General features: G+C 54.9%; 2 protein-coding genes across 3 annotated transcripts; one reads left to right on the forward strand and one right to left on the reverse strand.

Annotated features, from left to right (window-relative positions):
* Window positions 1–429: 429 nt before the first annotated feature.
* Abcf2 (ATP binding cassette subfamily F member 2) lies at window positions 430–13,173 on the reverse strand. 2 transcript variants are annotated; one of them, XM_048340484.1, is made up of 15 exons: window positions 13,066–13,173; window positions 12,152–12,354; window positions 9,847–10,059; window positions 9,274–9,456; window positions 9,019–9,190; window positions 6,637–6,732; window positions 5,490–5,592; window positions 3,859–3,954; window positions 3,616–3,735; window positions 3,452–3,541; window positions 3,033–3,143; window positions 2,543–2,605; window positions 2,289–2,417; window positions 1,588–1,791; window positions 430–1,053 (listed from the first exon to the last, which is right to left on the reverse strand). In XM_048340484.1, the coding sequence occupies exons 2-15, from the start codon at window positions 12,306–12,308 to the stop codon at window positions 916–918; spliced, it is 1,875 nt and encodes a 624-aa protein (XP_048196441.1). In that variant the 5' UTR covers window positions 12,309–12,354; window positions 13,066–13,173; the 3' UTR covers window positions 430–915. The 2 variants fall into 2 exon arrangements, with proteins under 2 accessions (XP_048196441.1, XP_048196442.1); XM_048340485.1 differs by having other exon boundaries at window positions 13,061–13,113.
* Window positions 12,411–13,819, forward strand: LOC125345712 (basic proline-rich protein-like). Its single transcript, XM_048337754.1, has 3 exons — window positions 12,411–12,497; window positions 12,595–12,844; window positions 12,957–13,819. Exons 1-3 carry the CDS (start codon window positions 12,411–12,413, stop codon window positions 13,817–13,819), a joined length of 1,200 nt encoding a protein of 399 aa, XP_048193711.1.
* The last annotated feature ends 4,100 nt before the right edge of the window (window positions 13,820–17,919 follow it).

Genomic DNA, 17,919 nt, shown 5'->3' on the forward strand with positions numbered 1-17,919 from the left:
AACTGAGGGCTGGGAATATGGCCTAGTGGTAAAGTGCTCGCCTCGCATACACGAAGCCCTGGGTTTGATTCCTCAGCACCACATATACAGAAAATGGCCAGAAGTGGCGCTGTGGCTCAAGTGGCAGAGTGCTAGCCTTGAGCATAAGAAAGCCAGGGACAGTGCTCAGGAGTCTAAGGCCCAGGACTGGGAAAAAACAACAACAACAAAGAAACCAACTGAACCAGAAATTCTGGGTGCGGCCCAGTCAGGTGACCTGTGGAGCCTGCCCCTCCCTTTTGGATCCTTCGTGCTGAAAGTCTGCGAGGCACAGGCCCAACAGCGCGTCCAGAGCAGAGGAGGAGGAGCCACTCTTGCAGCCGTCATCCCCACAGCAGGCCCTGCGGAGGAGGGACGAAGGCCCAGAGACCTGGGAAGGAAAGGAGGCCGTGGCTTCCTCTTTCTTTATTGGATGCTTTGTAGATGTCACGCAGGTCTAAAAGTTACACTGTTAAAATAACTATTAAAAACTGACCAGGACTGGTAAAGCTCTGGTCCAGAGCTCCAAGTCGGAAGCATCAAGGAGTGGGGTGGTGGGCTGGGAGCATTCCTCCAACATCACCAAGACCCAGAAAATGAGGCTCTTCAGCTCCTCCGCAGGCCAAATCCAGAGCGTGGGCCTGGGGCGACCCCGGGCCCCCCCGCGGCAGCTCTCAGGGCGGAGTTGCCAGCAGGGAGCGGAAGGGAGAAGCCAGCTGAGTCCAGACGTGGGGCGATGGAGCCGGAAGGAGGGCTGTGGGTGGGTAGCGGTGCGGCGGAGCAGGCGGAGGCGGAGGGAGGCCGGGGGCGGTGTTGCGGCCACTCGGGAGTGTGGCCCCAGGGTCCTGTCCTGAGCGGTGGCCAGGTGGCACGCCTGACCCGAGCCGAGCGGAGGGCTCACACGTTGTGGGTCCTCTTGGTGAGCTGGGGCTCCTCGTCAACCAGCTTGGACTTGAGGTGCTCCTTGTAGGCCAGGATGTCTCCGGGCCATTTGGTGATTGTCTGCTTCTCACAGACCCAAATTTCCTGTGCAACCTGAAAAGGAGAGCCGGGTCTGAGACTGGCTCCTCTCCCGCCCGCCCCCCCACATCGAGCAGACCCCCCAGACCTCCCACTCCAGAGGTGGGGACGGGAGCCGCCACCTCCTCACCCCGCACCACGTCCGCGTCGCTCCACCTGGTCTACGTTCTTCGCCATGTCTGGTGCAGGCCCCGGAGCCTTCCTCTACTGTCAGGTCCCTAGCAGTCTACATCTGTCCCAACACTTCACGTGCTTTTTCTCCAGAGCTTCTCCTCAATGGTGGTGGCAGCCCCCTTCCTAACCCAAGCCCTTCTTACTAAAGCACTGTTTCTGGAACAGTAGCAAAGGCCTAACCCTCTGCTCCATTGGGTCAACACCACCAGGTAAGCAAACATCCCTCCCCAGCGGCCACGAGGGCCGGTCTTCACCGCACCGCGGGGGCCTGAGCCCCTTCCGTCTTGGAATTCAGCCGACGTGCATGTCAGTGCCACCCCACCCGACCGCCACGCAGACACCCGGGCTGTGTCTCGGGCTCCCGCCGGGGCTCACCTGCTGGATGAGTCTGAAGTCGTGGCTGACGAGCATCATGCCTCCCTCAAACTCATTGATGGCGTCGGCCAGTGCGTCGATGGTCTCGATGTCCAGGTGGTTGGTGGGTTCGTCCAGGAAGAGCATGTGAGGGTTCTGCCAGGCCAGCCAGGCCAGACACACCCGGCACTTCTGCCCATCAGACAGGTTCCGAATTGGGCTTACCTGAGAGGACCCGCAACACAGGGACGATGTGGTATTACCCAGCATGCAGCGGGGTTCCTCCCTCCCCACTATTAGGACTGCACTGTTACGGAAGCTCCAAGGATTGCATGTGGAGAGGGAGGCCCAGCGTGTGTTCCGGAGGCCTGGCAGCAAACCCACGGCCTGACCACTCTGCCAGGACCCATCTGACCTCCCATTCTCCTGGCACTTAAGTCCCGATGAACTGAGCCAATCCACGACGCCTCACTCCAGGTCTGGACCCAGGAAACTGTTTCCTAGATTACAAGTGCCTCGCCTCGAGCACTCTGGCACAGGAGCAGCTCAGAGAGCAGCACCCTATCTTTATCCCCAGCCGCACAGTGACACACCCGACACCACCACCTAGGGGAAACGTGGTGAGCAGTCTGAGGCCCTGGAATCAGCCTCTGGTGTTACCAGACTCAGGGTGTCCCAGCTCCACCCCCCCCACCCCCCCCCCCCCCCCCCCCGCCGCTAACCTGCTGCTTCCCAGTCAGGCCGTATCGCCCAATGATCTTCCTCATCTCCTCCTTCTCCTTGATCTCTGGGTAGCACTTCATCATGTACTCCAACGGCGAGAGATCCAAGTCCAGCTGCTCCTGCAAGTGCTGCGGGGGACAGGGCGGGCTGGCGTGAGGCCGCCTGCGGGCACCGCCCCCCCCCAGGCACCTGCCAGCTGGCATTCCTGGGAGGGCCAGGCCGGGTCCAAGTCCTGCCTCCACCCTGCCCGTACCTGGTGGTAACGCCCTATCTTGACGTGGGAGTGCTTCCGGATCATCCCGTCTGTGGGCAGCAGCTAGGAAGAAGCAAGTGGGGAGCAGAGGTGGGAACACGAGCAGGCACGCGCACGCGCACCAGGGCTCCACGCCCAGCGGGACTCGGGGAACTTCCTCCACAGAACCCCTGCGCAGGCTCAGGTCGCCCTTCCGAGCACCGTCAAGATGTCCAGGAAGACACACCACAAAGGGCGTTCCTGAAGGAGGGGAGGAGGCGCCTCACAGAGTCCTAAGACGTCTACCGGTCCTAGGTCCACGGTGCGAGGTGACGCAGGACTGCGGGAGGACCGTGTGGAGGCACGCAGGGCCCTCCCCCTCTGCCGCCAGCCCGCTTCCCAGCACTCCCGGGGCCTCCCAGGCAGTGAACCCCCCATCGCCCCCCAACCCCCCGTCCTTCCACCATGGTGCCTGCTCCCGGAAGGGACCGCACTTCCCACAGCGCCGTACCTCTCCCGTTAGCAGCTTCAGGAGAGTGGACTTCCCTGCTCCGTTGGGCCCCACTAGAGCCACGCGTGTGTCAAGGTCTATGCCAAATTCTAGGTTATTGTAGATGCAAGGCTGAGGTGGGTAGAGAGGGATACAAACGTGGGTGAGTGGCTGGCTCGGGTCTGTCTGGCAGACCAACACCCCGAGTCCCAGTCACGGGGGGGGGGGTGATAGGAGACCCCACCTCACTGTCTCCACCCAGCAGCCCAGAAGCGAGATCTTCCTCTCAGGAAGGAGCGCCCAGCGCCGCCGTCCCACCCCCTGGACGAGGCCCTCACCGATAAGAGGGTGTGGGGTCTCACAGGCCCACAGGCTGCGGAAAGCGCGCCCGGGCCCCCAGCTACCCGCGGGCGTTGGGAGGTGCCCTGGACCCCACTTACTCCGTCTTTTGTGTACTTGAAGCTCACATTCTGCACCATAATGACAGGGGGAGGAATCTTGCCACACGGCGGGAAATAAAATGACAGTGTCTGGGAAGAGGAGGTGCCTCCATCAGCCGGGTGCTCTCCTTGCCCCCCACCTGCCCACAGCCACCGCACCTCACCTTGTCACTCACAACCCTCTCTGTCAGTCCCGACGCCATCATCTTCTGCAGGGTCTTCTCCTTGCTCTGGGCCTGCCGGGCTAGCTTGGCACTACCATGACCAAATCTAGCAATATAGTTCTGAAAGAGAGCAGAGGGGGGGCTTGGCGTACATGTGCAGGCTCCCTGGGTGAGAAATGATGACCGTCCTCCTCACTGGCCTGCTCCAGCGCCCCCAGCTCCTTGGCTCTACCATCTCTCTACCTTCATGTGTGCAATCTGGTCTTGCTCCCAGTGAAACCTCTTCATCTGATTCTCCTCCAGTTCCAGCCGCGTCTTCACGTACTGATCATAATTACCCTGCAGGGAAACACACCAGGCAGGGGGGATGGCTTTGAGCGGGTCTCAGTCCTGGGTTCGCATTCACAGTTTAGGGGGATGAGGCATGGCACTGGTTTGGCTATCAAGTCTGTGCAATAAGAAAGAAGGAAGTGTATTAAAGAGGCACAACCTAACCTGAGGCTAGCCAAGCCGGACTCCGGGCAAATCCTTTGGCTAGTCTGAAAGACACCCAGCAATGGGAGCAGCCCGGAACATCAATACTGTGGTATCATCACCTGGGAAGCTGACACCACAAGGACCAGAAGAGCTATCCCCACAGGGGAAACAGATCAATCAGATTTAGGACCCAGCACAACCTGAACAACTGGACACGGTTGGTACCTGGACTGAAGCTAAATACCCTTTAAAAAGGGACAACTTCAGGAAATGGAAGAAGAAGAAAAAAAAAAGGTAATCGTAACTAACCTCTCTGTATATCACCTTTATGTCAACAATAAAAAAATACAATTTTTTAAGGGCCTAAGAAGCTGAATGTTGGAGGCTCATACCTGAAGCCCTAGCTACTCAGGAGGTGGAGACCTGGAAGGTGGAGGTTTGGAGCCAGCTCTGGCAGAGAAGTCTAGAAGACTCAGGGGCAGGGCTCAAGTAATAGGGCACCAACCATGAGCAAGAGTGGGAGGCCCTGAGTTTAACCTGAGTTTACCATCATTTCCTACAGTTTCGTCTTCTACAGACCTGGCTCTTTGGTAGAGGACCTGCTTAGTAAGTACAAGGCCCTGATCATTAAAAAAAAAAGTCTCAGGTACTATGTGGATATCCACAACGAAATACCGGTTCATTTGGAAAGCAGGTCCAAGATGTACTCAATTTAAAAAGTAATCTATACAATTGAATGGATATTCTTTCTTCTTTTATCCTTTTTTTCTTTTGGTATTGGGGTTTGAACTCAGGGCCTAAGTGCTCCCTCACTTGAGCCAAACTTCCATTCCCAGAATACAATGATTACTAAGACTGCAACTATGTACTACAAATGTTTACAAGTATGCAGAATTCTGGAAGGCTGTGTAGGAAATTAATCCTTGGGTGCTGTGCCTGGTTATGAATGGGACAGGGTCTCACTGTGTAGCCCAGTTCTCCTATCTGGCTCCCTAGTACAGCATGATGGGTGCGCACCACCAAGCCCAGCTTCTGTTGTTTTTTCCAACTATTAAAAAGCAACAAGGCACAGTAGGGGAGGTTCTGAGCCCCTAGTCCCACCCTCCTGTGCTCAGAGAAGTAGATTCAGACTTTTGGGCACCCAAATACAAGAGCGAAGGAAGCACATGATCAGGTCGGGCAAACAGGGCCTTCCCAGACGCAGAGACATCAGCTGCTTTGCCGTAAGGCAAACGTACACCTCATGCAGCATCTGCCAACCAAGGCCCAGGGCCTGACGGCAGGAGCTAAGAGCTTCTCCTACCTATCTTTTTATAGCAATATAGATGGAAGACCTATTAGCTGTTGTTTTTAAGGAGCTGTTTGGAGGGCTGCTGAGCAGAGGCTCACCCACTCACCGTGTAATACTTGAGTTTCTTGTTGTGCATGTGGATGATATTGGTGCAGACACCATTCAAGAAATCCTGAGAGTGGGACACGAGGACCAGGATACGCTTAAAACTGTGAAGCCAAACAGCCAGTCAGGATGGCACGCAGCACTGGAGATGGCGAACAAGGGGAACTAAGGCGGAGCGCCACCCTCCTCACACCTCAGTGCGGCTGCCGGGTGCCGGCGAGCACCTGGGCCGCACCACCGTCGAGCTGTGAGGGGCTCCTGGTGCCTTTCAGAGCCCTCAGTCCTCTGCGCACGCTACAGGGGGAGGATGGTGGTGACGCGGATGGCGAAGGTGCGTGTGTGCACACGTATCCCTAAGGGCGTCTAGAGGAAAGCGTGTGTGCACACGTATCCCTAAGGGCGTCTACAGCTCCGGGTGAGGAAAGCTGGGACAGATGCAATGCAAACACCACAATTTTCTTTTTGGAAGACATACTAAAAGTTCCTGCACCACTAAAAGCTTTTTTGAAAAGCTTCGCCCCCACCATCACTCAGATCTGTAGCCACAAAACAAGCATGAGTGTATGACTATTCTTTCCCTTTGTCACCGCCTCAGGATGCTAAACAGGAGATCCTCTTTACATGATGCAAATACATACAACTGAGGAATATCTTTCACAGTAAACATGGTATATTTTTTTGTTGGTGGTAGTGGGGCTTGAACTCTGGGCCTGGGCGCCGTCCCCGAGCTCTTCAGCTCAAGGCTAGCGCTCTACCATTTGAGCCACAGCGCCACTTCCGGTTTTCTGGTGGTTAACTGGAGATATAAGAATCTCACAGAGCTTCCTGCCCTACCTGGTCTGGCTCTGAATGGGGCTGAACCACAGCCCTCCGATCTCAGCCTCCTGAGGAGATAGGATTACCGGTGTGAGCCACCAGCGCCCAGCAATGGTATATTTTAAATAAAGGAAAAACAGTTGTTTTTCAAGGCTCACATACTTCAGACAAAAGGAAACCCTACAGGATGGCAAGGCCCGCGTAGGCCTCCACGTGGCCTGACTTGGATCTGTTTTCTCACGACTCTACAATCTGTGTGGCTCTGGACACTATCTTCTTTGCCTGCTCCCAATGCTTCAGGCACAACCACCCCGTCATGCCTGCCCCCTTACGTCTTTAGCTCTTCTTCCAGCCACACGCAGGCATCCAGGTCCAGGTGGTTGGTGGGTTCGTCCAGGAGCAGCATGAAAGGCCGGATGAAAAGGGCTCTGAAGAACACGAGGGGAGAGGACACCTCAGTATCACGAGTGCTAAACGGAAGGAGTTGAGCCTGGCTTGAGTCCTGCAATCAGTCTGGGTTTTATACCTCAGAGGAGAGGGGGAGAAACCAGAGTTCAGAGCTGAGAAAGAGCGGAGAAAGCAGGGCTTAGAAGTACAGGAATGTGGTCTGCAGATAAGACTGAGAAATGAGTCTTTTATTCTGACACCAAGAAGACAAAAGATTACAGAGCAAACTAAGTTGCTAAAAGCAAAAAAAAAATACCAAGATTCGACCAATCTGATCAGACTGCCTCCTCTAGCAAGGAGACCGAGCAAGGTTCTTTTCTTAAAACTGGTAAAGCGTAGGGACAGACGACAGCTCTGGTTCCAACCCTGCAGTCACCCCTCTTGAGGAACAGCTTAGACCCGCAGACATCAGGAGAGACTGCAGCTCCCGGGTGGGCCTGAGCGCCTTGTCCCTCTCAGCAAAGGGCAGCACCGCTCCTGGTCCACGCTTCGCACCAGCGGCCCTTTACAGGGGTGTCTTACCAGCTCGTTCGCAGAGAACAGTGGGGTGGTAATAATGATCCGCTTAGTCAAGGGCTGGGGGGTGGCTGAGATCTGAGGATCAAGGTTTGAGGCCGGCCCTGGTAGAAATGTCTATAAAAGTCTATCGTGAGTGGCTCAAGCGGCAGTGTTAGCCATGAGCAAAAAAGCTGAGAGCACAAGGCTCGGTGTTCAAACCCCAGTACCGTCGTCACTAACTAATCTATTTAATGCTCTGGCTGAATATGGTTGGTCCTCTCCAGAAGTCAAGTGGGAGAGGACTCCTAGTGTGAAGAGGGCATAAACAGAGTCTGACTATGGCGTTCGGAGGGGGAGCTCTGGGAATGGATTAGGACTTGGTAAGGCTTCCAGGACAGAGGCCCACGAGTGGATTCTGGTAGCTTTCCGAAGAGGGAGAGAGCTAGCTAGGCGTGATAGTTCATGCCTGTAATTCTAGCACAGGGAGCTGAGGCTAGCCTGAACTACGCAGCAAGCAAGACTCCATGTCAAGAAACGTACACAAAGAAGAAAAAAAAAAAACAGAGGGGATGCATGAGTACTCCGTCTCTTGCTACATGTCCTGCCTTAGAACTAAATGGTGAGACAACTACCAGATGTCATACTATCTTGAACCTCCACAAACATAAGGAAAACTAACTTTTTTCCTTTATAAAATATGCATTATATAACAGAAACCAAATTGATATAACTAGGTAATCTAGGGGGCTGGGGGTGTCCATCTACAAACTCACTTTGACCCAGGCTTCCAGAGGGTAAGAAGAACAAACATTACAACAGATAATTAAATTTCATCTTCAAGATACAGTTTCCCGGCCAGGTGTTGGTGGCTCACACCTGTCATCCTAGCTACACAGGAGGCTGAGATCTGAGGATTGCGGTTCAAAGCCAGCCTGGGCAGGAAAGTCCATGAGACTCTTATCTCCAATTAACCACCAGAAAATCGAAAGTGGTGCTGTGGCTCAAGTGGCACAATGTAGACTTGAGCTGAAGAGCTCAGGGACAGCGCCCAAGCCCAGAGTTCAAGCCCCACAACCGACAAAATAAAGAAAAAAGATAGTTTCCCAAATGCAGCAGTGGTACTTCTTAGACACTATGTAGAAAGTGAACTGTACAACTGCTAGGTGGGGATGGGAGGGAAACACTGGGAGAGAGAGCAAGGGAAGGCGTGACACTGTCCAGAAAGAAATGTACTCTTTACCTGGATTATGTAACTGTGACCTTTCTGTACATCACATTATAATAACAATTTAAAAAAATTTTAAGACAGTTTCCCTGCCTTTGACTGAGTTGCCCTGATCCCCTTGCCTCAGCCTCTCAAGCAGTCAAGATCACAGGCTAACATTTCCTCTTCACATACTTACAGACGTATGGACACACACCAGTACTGGGGTTTCTGCTTAGTAAGCAAGTGCTCTATCACTTGAGCCATGCCTCAAGCCACATTTTTACAGCAAGAATTAGGACTGAAGCACACAAAAGTCTGGAAGGGAATTGGGAGGAAAGAAAAACTGAACTCAACCATTTTACTCGGGGCTGCTCCAAGGACTCCTCGGCCCTGTGCTGGTAATCTAGCCCTGAGCAGTCATTCTGGAACACAGCAGCTAGCAGCTTACTCTCTCTCCATGACACTGGTGTCTCCCTCCTTTGATACTTAGTGACAGCTGACAGTCCTGCTGGAATAAACTTTCACAAGAGAAACAGGGAACTGCGAGGAGAGTGGGACTCACCTGGCAAGTGCCACCCTCATCCTCCAGCCCCCACTGAAGTCTTTCAGCTTCTTGCGCTGCATAGCAGGCGTGAAACCGAGCCCGTGCAAAATCCGCGAGGCCCTCATCTCTGCCTTGTCAGCGTCCAGCTCCTCCAGGCGCTCGTACAGTTCCATGAGCTTCTCACACTCGGCTGTGGACACCGCGTGGCCATCAGGCTCTGGGTCTTCCCTGGGACAAAGCCCACCCACCCCACCCCGCGTCTGCACGTCCTACCGTCCTCGTGAGCCAGCCGCTCCGCCTCCCTCTCCAGCATGGCGCGCTCCGTGTCCACCTCCATCACACACTGCAAGGGGGTCTTGTCGCTAGGGGGCATCTCCCGGGTCAGGTGGTAAATGTCGATGTGCTCGGGGATGGGCACTTCGCGCTTCCCGATGGCAGAGAGCAGCATGGACTTCCCTGACGGGAGAGATGGTGTTCAGCAATTTCCCCCCCACTCTTCCTGCTCCTCCACGCTGTTCCCTGAGTATCTTCCTTCTTCCTATTCATTCCGATCTCACCACCCTCCATTCCTGGGATACTTTTCCCACTTAATTTTCATTGCTGACAAACAGCTTTCCTACACCACTGTCCCCAGTCTCCCACCCACCACATCTCCCTGTCTCTACTGCCAGAAACCACTCAGGGAGCACTTACCACTTACTGCTCTATGTTGCCAATACCTTTTCTTTGGGCTTATCTGGCTTGCCACTTGTAGGGTAAACCCTTTGCTTCTAATTTCCAGCTACAAATACTGATGGACACGTGCCAAGAAGAAGAACCTTCTACCTTACCTTCTAAAGAACTCACCAATGCCATTTAAGCCAATGAGGCCATAACGACGGCCGGAATTTAATTCCAGTTTGGTGTCGCTGAGCAGCTCCTGACCGTGGAAGGTGAGCGAGAGGTTGATAATGTGAACGTCAGTACTGTTGGGGTGAGAGGCCAGGACACCGGTGACAGCTCGCGCGGCAGCTTTCTTCATCTCAAAGTCCTCCAGCTCTTTGGTGAGCAAATCCACCTCTGGGGACAGAAGGGCAGTTAGGGAGGGGGGCGGTAAGGCAAGACTCGGCTCCTGTACAAGTAGGCGGACCCCAAAGAACTGGGCTCAGGTCACATTGAGCACTCGGTGGCTTCAGGAGCCTCACGGAGTGGACACGTACAGACGTCCTACACCTGCTCCCTTGGGCAATTCCACTTTGTAGCCTCACCTTCCGAATGTAACATGATGTCCTTATCCTTACTGTCCCTGTTCACTCCCATTCTGGTTGGTTTTGGGGTTGTTGTGTTTTTGGTGCCAGTACTAGGGTTGAACTCAGGGCTTAGGCGGGCGCTTGGGTGGGAAAGATGAGGGACATTACGTATCTTTTTTTTGTTTCCAATTTTTTTGTGTGTGCTAAATTGGAGGTAAGTCTCACTGTTTTCCTGCCTAGTTGGCTACAAACCCCAATCCTCAGCTCTCAGGTGCCTGAATGGCTAGGACTCCAGGTGAGAGTCGTCACTGTGCTTGGCCTCACCCTCGTCATTCTTAACTCCCCCCACCCCCCGCCCCGTTCTTCACTATTCTGTGCGAGAATGAAGCTCCTCCATGGTCTGGTTGACTTATCACATCACCTTTCATACTACTCAACCCATCAGCAACACGTCAGGCGGGCTCTTCTTTACCACTTGAGCCACTTTGGCAGAAATGTCAAAAGCAGCTTGCTCAAACACAATCCTACCAGAATTTAGTATGTGAAAGGACAGAAATGTGGAGATTATTTAAGGGACAACGGAAGCTGGGGACTGGGGGCTCACACCTGTAATCCTGGTTACGCAGGGGGCTGAGGCCTGGGATGGCAGTTTGAAGCCAGCCCAGGCAGTGAATCCCAGGAAGCTCTTACCTCCAACTGGCCAGGAAAAAAAGGCCGTACGTGGGGCTGGGAAGATGGCCTAGTGGTAAAGTGCTTGCCTCATATACATGAAGCCCTGGGTTCGATTCCTCAGCACCACATATATAGAAAAAGCCAGAAGCGGCACTGAGGCTCCACTGGTAGAGTGCTAGCCTTGAGCAAAAAGAAGCCAGGGACAGTGCTCAGGCCCTGAGTTCAAGACCCAGGACTGGCAAAAAACAAAAACAAAGCCATAAGTGGAAGAAGGGTTGAATGCCAGTCTCAAGCCAAAATGTGAAGACCCTGAGGTCAAGTCTCAATACCAGCACAAAGGCAGAAGGGGGATTTTAGGGGGCAGAGAAGGGACTGAGATAGTCTTCATCACACTGCCATGTCTCACCACCCTAGATTGTAAGTCATCAGACAGCAGACTGTATTTATACCACCTCAGTATATCCCACCATGTCTAGCATTGAGAAGTACTCAACAAACACTTCCCAAAACGTAAACACCTGAACTCCAGCTGTTTCCCAATAAGCCCTATAGAACTTCCTAAATCCCTGTTAGTGTAGTCACACCTGTGATGAGCAGGGTGCCATGTGGTAAGAGCCTGGGATACTTGTGCAACCACGTTTAGGAATACCAACGGAGAAATGAGCAGGGAGCTGATTCCTTCCTCTTCATAGTCCAACGCGCAGCAAAGCAGTGCAACAACTCCTATCTTTGTGCTCACTTGCACTGTCTCCTTGATCAGTAACCGGGTGGCATCAACTCCAACACACATACGTATAGGTATGTTTACATTTACGTATTTAGTGCTGGGTCTGGGGCTTGAACTCAGAGCCTGAGCACTGTCCCTTAGCTTTCTCACTCAAGGATGGCACTCTACCACTTGAGCCACACAGCTCCATTTCTGGCTTTTTGCTAATAACTGGAGGTTAAGACTTTGCTGCCCAAGCCGTCTGTGAACCACAGCCCTCAGATGTCTGTCGGCTTCCCGAGCAGCTAGGGAAAAGGCGTGACACACTGGCGACCACCTTTTTGCTTTTTTCGACGTGTCACCCAGGCTGACCTCAACCTTGTGATCTTACTGCTTCAGACTCCCAATACTGGGATTACAGCACTCACCGCCCTACAAGCTGTGTATATCCCCTACGGACCCAACCTCTAGATCTTGATTCTGGCCGAGGTGCACGTTTGGTCTTAGCAACCCTGCCGGGAAGGCCGTCTTAAATCATCATCACCTGTGGTCTCTCTGCCATTGGCCTCACTCTTCTCTTCTGCCACCTGTGGTTCCGTGACCGCCTCTCCGTTTTCTTCATGCCCCTTTTTGGGCCGCTGTCGGGCTTTGGCGGCTTCCTTCTTTTTGGCTGCCTTCTTCTTGGCCAGGTCGGAGGGCATGGTGTTGAACCACAGGGGTAGGTAGGTTGCTGCTCCTGCAGGGAGTCTGAAGGAGGGCAATCAGCTAACTCCAAAAATCCTTCATTTACTTTCTGGTACGAAATGCCCGAGCCCGCTCCATCCCTTTCTGGAAAATTCCAAGGCGCCTTTGCCGGCCGGCCCTGCCCAAGCTTCAGCTCTGCCAACTTCGCCAGTTCTGACTCTCTCTCTCTCTCTCTCTCTCCCCGCCGCGCTTCGGGTGTTAACCCCTCTCCCCCCACCCCGTCCCCCCGCCCCCCCCCCCCAGCCCTCGTCCTCCACTTTCCAGAGACCGGCCTCCCCCGGGGGTCGCGCTGCCCCCGGGGCCCTGGGGTCCGGGTCCCGTTTCCGCGCCGGTCTCCGGTTTCCCCACAACTTGGCACTGGGCGGTCCAGCCGGCGGCCGCTTCACTTTCCCGGTGTCCACCTGCCGTCTGGGGGCCGGCTCTCCCCCGGCTCCGGCCCCCTCCCCCGTCACGGCCCAACTGCCGGTCCCCGCCGGCTCTCGGGGCGCCCTCGGCCCCCCCGCGGCCGGTCCCCTCAAAGTCTCCGCGCTCGGCCCCCGCTCGCCTGCCCCGCGCCCCGCGCGTCCGCTTCGCCCCCCCCCCAGGCCTTTCCTCCTCCTTCGCAGCCCACCCCCATCCCGGCCCTGGGGGCTCCCGGCCGCCCCCCGCCCCCTCCCCAGCCTCCCCGCGCGGGCCGGCGCCCCGCTCCCCCAGCGAGCCTCTCCCCCACCTCACTGGGCCGCGCCGCTCGGCCTCGCTCGCCACCGAGCCGCTCCGGGAGCTCCTCCGCGTGCGGCCGGCTCTCCGGCCAATCACGGCGCCGGGGAGGGGTGGAGTCGGCGCGCCGCCGCGAGGCCTTCTGGGAAGTGTAGTTCCAGGCGCCGCCGCCACCGCGGGAGGAGCGCGCCCTGAGAACTACTACGTCTCCCAGCGTCCCCGCGGGGGCCTCGTGACGCCATCAGAAGGCGCGAAGCTCCGAGTCAGAGTGGGCAGCCGAGAGTCCCAGAGTCCGACCGGCGCTGGGAGCTGCGAATCCCGGCTCGCTCCCCTCACCTCCCCCCCCCCCGCCCCCCCCCGCCCCGCGGAGAGCGGGCTGGGCCTTCCGGGCACTACCCCGCCTCTCGGGGACGTGTCCGGCCGTGCGGACGCGACGGGGAGGTCGGCCTGCCTCCTTCAGTCAGCCAGGAGTGCGGCTGCGGTCCCCGGCCCGCCCCACGCGGGAACGGGTCGGAACAATGGGGCGGCGGTGGAGGGCCGGGCCGAGCGCCCAGGGGCGAGGAGCTGGGCCCCGGTCACCCGGGGGAGACGGACCCGCACGGGTGAGGCCGACGGAATCCCCTTGGTGGTGTCTTCGTTGGGCGAAGTCGAGATGTTAAATAAGGCTGACCCGTTGTTCACCAAACCTAGAAGGCGCCAACGGTGGCCCCTGGCCTTGGGCAGCAGGGTTCTTGGGTTTCCACCCAAGTTTGGTGAAGTTCACCTGAAATAAAAAAAGACACACCCCTCCCCCGCTTGGGGCTGGGGACGTGGCCCGGGGTACAGCGCTCGCCTCGCGTGCGTGAAGCCCTGGGTTCGATTCCTCAGCACCACGTACATAACAAGAAAAAGCTGGGAGGGGCGCTGTGGCTCACTCAGGGGGTAGAGTGCTAGCCTTGAGCTCAGCGACAGTGCTCGGGCTCTGAGTTCGAGCCCTAGGACTGGCCAAAAGAAAGAAAGAGACCCCTGCTGCGCTTAGCAATGATTTTGCAGGCTCCTTGAGACTCTAGAATCTCAGCCAGACTTTAGGTTACCTGTCCAGGTGACTTACATTCCTACATTGTCTTTATGATTCTTGTGACTTCTCTGGATTTTTTTTTTTCCTTGCCAGCCCTGGGGCTTGAACTCAGGGCCTGAGCACTGTCCCTGAGCGCTTTTTTTTTTCTTGCCCAAGGCTGGCACTGTACCACTTGAGCCACAGCGCCACTTCCAGCTTTTTCTGTGTATGTGGTACTGAGGAATCGAGCTGCGTGCGTGCTAGGCAAGCACTCGACCACTAGGACAAACTCCTGGCCCTCTTGTTTACTTCTCTCGGTTCCTGTCTTCGGGGAGAAACTTACTACATTGTATCCAACTTTATATCCAAAGGGATCAAAGTCAACATAGAAGAGAGCTACTGTATCCATGTTAAGCAATATTCCCATGTTATATAATATAGTTGGATACAATGTATTTCGTACTGATTTACATAGGCTGCAGTAGTTGACATTCCCACCAGTGAGAGATGAGAGGGAGGGGGAAGAGCTGTTGCTCCTGAGTACAGTTTTCACAAGTAGATTTTCCCCTGTGGTCCCGGGACTCAACACTCCCCTCCCCCAACAGAAAGTTTCTACTCCCCCCCCCCCTTTGTCTGTCACAGGGCTTGAACTCTGGCTCTGGGCACTGTCCCTGAGCCTCTTTGTGCTCAAGGCTAGCACTCTACCACTTGAGCCACAGCGCCACTTCCAGATTTTCCTAACTAGTTTTTTGGGGGTAAAGAGTCTTACAGACTTTTCTGCCAGGGGTGGCTTGGAATGGTGATCCATAGATATCAGCCTCCTGAATAGTTAGGATTACAGGCCTGAATCACAGGGGCCTAGCAGAGAGATTAAAGATATTAAAGTGCCCTCCAGCAATTAGGAACCTACTGTATGACAGGATCAGATAGATCTCCAATGGTAATGAATGGTTCCCTGGCCTCAGGAAGCTCATAAATGAAGAAGGAATATTTTTTAGTGTATATTAATTATACAACATAATGGGCTGCATTAGGATATTTTCACACATATAATGTACTTTGATCATATTCACACCCCTTTTCCCCAAATAGTTCTGCTTCACCTTTTGTTGGCTGTATTAGGGTTTGAACTCTGGACTTCCTGCTTGGTGCGTCGGTGCTCTACAACTGAGCCACACCTCTACTCTTTTTTAGTTTCTTGGGTTGTTTTGTTGTTGTTGTTGTTGTTGTTTAAATATGGATTTCATATATGAGAGGAAACATCTTTGTCTTTATGAGTCTAGTTTATTTAACATGATCTGCGGTACACATATTTTCCTGCAAACAATACAATTTCATTCTTTTTAAATTGGTCATGGGCCTAGAACTCTGGGCCTGGGCACTGTCCCTGAGCTCTTCAGCTCGAGACTAGTGCTCTCCACTTGAGTCACAGCGCCACTTTTGGTTTTCTGGTGGTTAATTGACGACAAGAGGCTCATGGACTTTCCTGCCCAGGCTGGCTTTGAACCTTGATCCTCAGAGCTCAGCCTCCTGAGTAGCTAGGATGACAGGCGTGAGCCACTGGTGCTTCATTCTTCACATCTACAAAACACTCCACTGTATATTTACACACCACATTTTATCTGTTCATCAGTTGAAGGACACATAGCTGACTCCATAGTTTGGCTACTGTGAATAGTGGAACTATAAACATCAGTGGTCAGGAATCTCACTATTGTAGGTTGACTTATTTTCCTATAGATATATGGTTTTTGTTTGTTTGTTTGTTTTTTTGGCCAGTCCTTGGCCTTGGACTTAGGGCCTGAGCACTGTCCCTGGCTTCTTCCCGCTCAAGGCTAGCACTCTGCCACCTGAGCCACAGCGCCCCTTCTGGCCCTTTTCCATATATGTGGTGCTGGGGAATCGAACCGAGAGCTTCATGTGTAGGAGGCAAACACTCTTGCCACTAGGCCATATTCCCAGCCCTCCTATAGATATATGTACAGGAGTAGTGTAACACACACATCACTTCTTTATGCTTGAATACTACTACACTGTGAATTTACTACATTTTCTTCATTTATCCGCCGATAAGATAATCCTATAATCCCATAAATGGGAATTTTTTTTTTATAAACATGGATGCATAGCTCTCTCTTTTATGCTAACTTTGATACCTCTGGATAAATACCCTGGAGTAGTATAGTTAGATATAATGAAGTTCTACTTTTAGGGCCCTCCACACTGATTTCCTTCGGCTGAACTAGTTTACATTCCCTCCAACCGTGAATGAAAGTTTCTCCTGATAGGCTGGGCACTGGTGGCTCATCAGAAAGCTGAGATCTGAGGGTCACAGTTCAAAGCCAGCCTGGGCAGGAAAGTTGGAAAGTCTGCAAGACTCTTATCTCCAATAAACTACTCAGAAAACGCTAAAAGTGGCATTGTGGTTCGAGTAGTGGAGTACTAGTCCTCAGCACAGAGAAGCTCAGGGACACTGCCCAGGTCCTGAGTTCAAGCCCCAGGACCTGCAAATTAAACAAAAACAAAAAAACAAACTTTCTCCTCCCAGCCCTTCTCCTCCTCAATTGTTTTCTGGTTTCTTGGTGATAGCTGTTCTGACCGGAGTGATCTGGAATCTTAGTGTCGTTTTGATTTGTAGTCCTCCGAAGATGACAAGCATTTTTTTGGTGTATTAGCCATTTGTGTTTCTTTTAAGAACTATCTGTACAGTCCACGTGCCCACTATTAACTGGATCGTTTGTCTTTATTTCATGGTGCTTACCTTTTTAATTCTTTATATATCTAGATACTTGTCAGATGAACAGCTATCAGAGATTCTCTCCCATTTCTTTCTTTCTTTGCCAGTCCTGGGGCTTGAACTCAGGGCCCGAGCTAGCATTGTACTATTTGAGCCACAGCACCACTTCCGGCCTTCTCTGCGTATGTGGTGCTGAGGAATCGAACCCAGGGCTTCCTGTAGGCGAGGCGAGCGCTCTACCCCTGGGCCACATCCCCAGCCCACCAGGAAAGCATTTCCTCAGCAACTGTGGACGGTGGGGACGCGCGAAGCGCGTTCCCTGAAAGCGAGCCTCCTCGGAGGCGGGGACCGGGGCTCGTTGCCAGGGGGCGGGGCGTGTCGTTGCCAGGGGGCGGGGCGACCATAGAGAACGTGGCGCGGCCGGAGCGAGCGGCCCCGGATGCGGTCACCATAGAGACGGCTGACTGACAGGTAGCGGAAGAGGAAGCCGCGGGCCGGGCCGTGAGGTGGCAGCGGCGGCGGCGGCTGCGGGTGAGGAGGCGCCGGCTCCGCGCCATCGACGTCCGTTCTCCGTTTCCCTCCCAGGCCCGGGCCGGGGCCTACCGTCCGGCCCCGCCGCCTCCCAGGGCCCCCCCGCGGGGCTGGGCGGCCCCCTCGTCGTCCGCAGCGCGGGCGGCCGTGAGCCCCGGGGGTCCCTTCCCGTCTCCCCGGCCCGGCCCGGCCCGGCCTCGCCCGGCGACCCACCGGGACCGCCACCCCTACTCTGCAGCCGCGCGCGCGCGGGACGCGAGCCGTTCGCTTCTGCTGGGAGGCGGGCGGCCTCGGGGCGCCCCGCGGGCTGTGACGGGCGGGCCCGGGTCCCGCGGGGAAGGCCGGGCGGCGGGGCGCTCCGGCAGGTGGGTAGCCCCGCTGGACCTCGGGGAGGACAGGACACCCCTGCAACATGGCTCCCCCGAGCCACGGCTGGCACGGCTGAGTCACCGCGCCCGACCCCCTCGTGGGGGTGGGCAGGCTGCTGTGCGGCCTGCGTGGCCGCCGGTGGCGCGGTGGCGCTCCCTGGACACCCGGGAAGCCCCGGGCCCGGGCCCGGTTCCAGCTC

Source organism: Perognathus longimembris, chromosome 2 (genome assembly GCF_023159225.1).
Source record: "Perognathus longimembris pacificus isolate PPM17 chromosome 2, ASM2315922v1, whole genome shotgun sequence".
Taxonomy (NCBI): Eukaryota; Metazoa; Chordata; class Mammalia; order Rodentia; family Heteromyidae; genus Perognathus; species Perognathus longimembris.